Source organism: Chrysochloris asiatica, unplaced genomic scaffold (genome assembly GCF_000296735.1).
Source record: "Chrysochloris asiatica unplaced genomic scaffold, ChrAsi1.0 scaffold00238, whole genome shotgun sequence".
In the NCBI taxonomy this organism is placed as follows: Eukaryota; Metazoa; Chordata; class Mammalia; order Afrosoricida; family Chrysochloridae; genus Chrysochloris; species Chrysochloris asiatica.
Genome location: NW_006408756.1, coordinates 1,237,662 through 1,239,978, shown reverse-complemented (window position 1 = coordinate 1,239,978; position 2,317 = coordinate 1,237,662). Strand labels below are relative to the sequence as shown.

Genomic DNA, 2,317 nt, shown 5'->3' with positions numbered 1-2,317 from the left:
GAGATGGAGGCAGACAATGACATGGAGCGATGGAGCAGCTGGGGGCTTTAGATGCAGAGAGGGAGAGCAACTGTGTGCTGAAGACGGGGCGGGGGGGGGGGGGGGGTCTGTGACCACCATGCTGGCTGGGGTCAGTACGGCTCTGTCTGTCCCTGGAGCCTGGACCACAGGCAGAGTGGGGAGAGGTGTGGGCAGCCAGGCTCAGGCCCTGGCCCGTCCTGCCTTGTTTCCGGAAGACCTCCTGATAGCCCTGAGTGCAGGGGGACTGGGGTGGTACCACTCATCAGTTGCTCCTGAGTTTGGCTCCAAACCCTTCCAGTGGCTGAAGTCGCCCTTTCTTTTCTTCCTTTGAAAACGGCCCTGTCGGGTATGTGACCAGCACGAGTCTGAGATCCTCCCTTTCCCGAATCCGGAGAGGAACTTCGTCCTGCCAGAGGAGATCATCCAAGAGGTCCGGGAAGGTGAGACGAGGGCGCGGCTGGGCATGGAGACTGGAAAAGGCGGAACCTGGCCAAGGGCAGCGGTGTTGGGGAAGGCCCCATGCCAGGGAGGACCAGGGTGCTGCGGGACGCCACTTCATCCTGCTCTCGAGTTGGGGATCTCCAGGGTAGGAAAGGGTTTTTTCTTTCAGAAACAGCATGGTGGAAGCCGCCTGCCATCCACAGCGTGGGCTGGCCTGGCTCTGGCCCCATGGCTGGCCAGGTGAGCCTCCCCGCAGGCAGGACCCATCCTCCACCTCCAAGCTTCAGTAAATGACAGCAGTCTTCCTTCCCAGGAAAAGTGCCCATTGAGGAGGAGATGAAAGAGGAAATGAAGGAAGATGTGGACCCCCACAATGGGGCTGATGATGGTGAGTACAGGCTGCATCCCCACGCCCTGGGCTGGACCGCTGGCACTGCGTCCTTCACCACCTGGCCAGTTCGCTTTTAGTGCTCTGACTTTGCTTAAAAGGTGGCACTGGCCTGCCAGGGACTCCCAAGATGGAATGATGTCATTCTCAGAGCTGTGAGGGCTGATGGGGCAGCCACCCAGCCTTGGGCATGGCCAGGGCAACGTGGGTCTGTTCAACATTAAGCATGGACAAGATATACCTAACACGTGTGTGCCAGCTATGCGCAGTCACATGGGGCCAAGTCACATGTGACTTGACACTCCTGGGGCCAAGACACTCCTCGAGGCTTGAGGCTTGGCTGGGTCCCCTGTGCCTGGTGCATGTGGCGTGTTTGGGATGGTGAGGGGAGTGTTGGGGTGCACTGGCTGCAGTGTGGCCTGTAGTTACAGCCGGAGGGCTGGTGTGTCAGTGTTTGTATCTTCAGGAAGCTTGGGGAAAGCAGCGGAAAAGTCCAGCAAAGAGAAAGAGAAGAACTCCTCAGACCTAGGATCCAAAGAAGGGGCGGACAAGCGGAAGCGCAGCCGGGTCACCGACAAGGTCCTGACAGCAAACAGTAACCCTTCCAGCCCCAGTGCTGCCAAGCGACGTCGGACGTAGACACCTGAGCTGAGCAGCAGCAGGAAGCTTGTGGGCGGGGCAAGGAGCATCCCAGCCCATGCAGCAACACCATCCTGCGGACACGCCGGCGATCTGATGGGGATCCCGGCGGACAGCGGCTTCCACAATGTCCACTGAGACTCTGGGAGGTCCTGAGGAGCTTCAAAGGACTCGGAATGACTCATCTCCGATCTAGAGGGGTGCCCAGGGTCTCTCTCCCCATGACTTTCTTCCTGTGACGCTGGGCTGCCTCTGAGATGCTCTGCATGCCGGAGGCTTCCCTCTGTCTTCTGGAGGAGCTGTTAGCCTTCCTGGGTAGGAACCAATCCTTCCCCTTGCCCTCAGGGAACGGCCTCAGCCTCAGGAGGTTGATTCAGTGGTGTCTGAGAATTTGGCCTCCTTTCACTTGTACTGTATCCGTGTATAGAATTTGGTTGTGGGTTTCACTATTTAATTTTTCTGACTGTATTACTAGCATTTTCTATGGAAAAACATAGCTACAGAAGTTAAAGCTGTTGAACTTCTCCTGAGATGTTTTGTTTTAAGGTAATAAGAGACTGAGGTACTTTTTGCTAGTTTTTTTATATGCCAAATCTGGAGAATTTGTAGCCATTATTTTTGTATTACCAGGTAATTTGCAAACAGACCAAAAGAATGAGCAGGACAGCCCTGCCGTACCTCAAGCTGAAGTGGCCCGGGGTTGGTGGAATGAACGTGTTTTGTTTGGCTGCTGACATTAAAGTGCAAAAAAAAATTTTAAAACCAACTTGGAGTCATGCAACTTTGATAACAAAAATTGGTTGGTTCACCTTTTCCCAGATGGGAAGC

The 2,317-nt window shown here is 55.2% G+C and overlaps 1 protein-coding gene across 1 annotated transcript in view; it reads left to right on the top strand.

Annotated features, from left to right (window-relative positions):
- The window catches only part of MRGBP (MRG/MORF4L binding protein), a 33,667-nt gene extending 32,178 nt beyond the window's left edge, over window positions 1-1,489 (top strand). The window contains exons 4-6 of the mRNA XM_006873390.1: window positions 380-461; window positions 776-850; window positions 1,302-1,489. Coding sequence (XP_006873452.1) covers window positions 380-461; window positions 776-850; window positions 1,302-1,489 — 345 coding nt within the window. The remainder of the gene's footprint in view (window positions 1-379; window positions 462-775; window positions 851-1,301) is intronic.
- The last annotated feature ends 828 nt before the right edge of the window (window positions 1,490-2,317 follow it).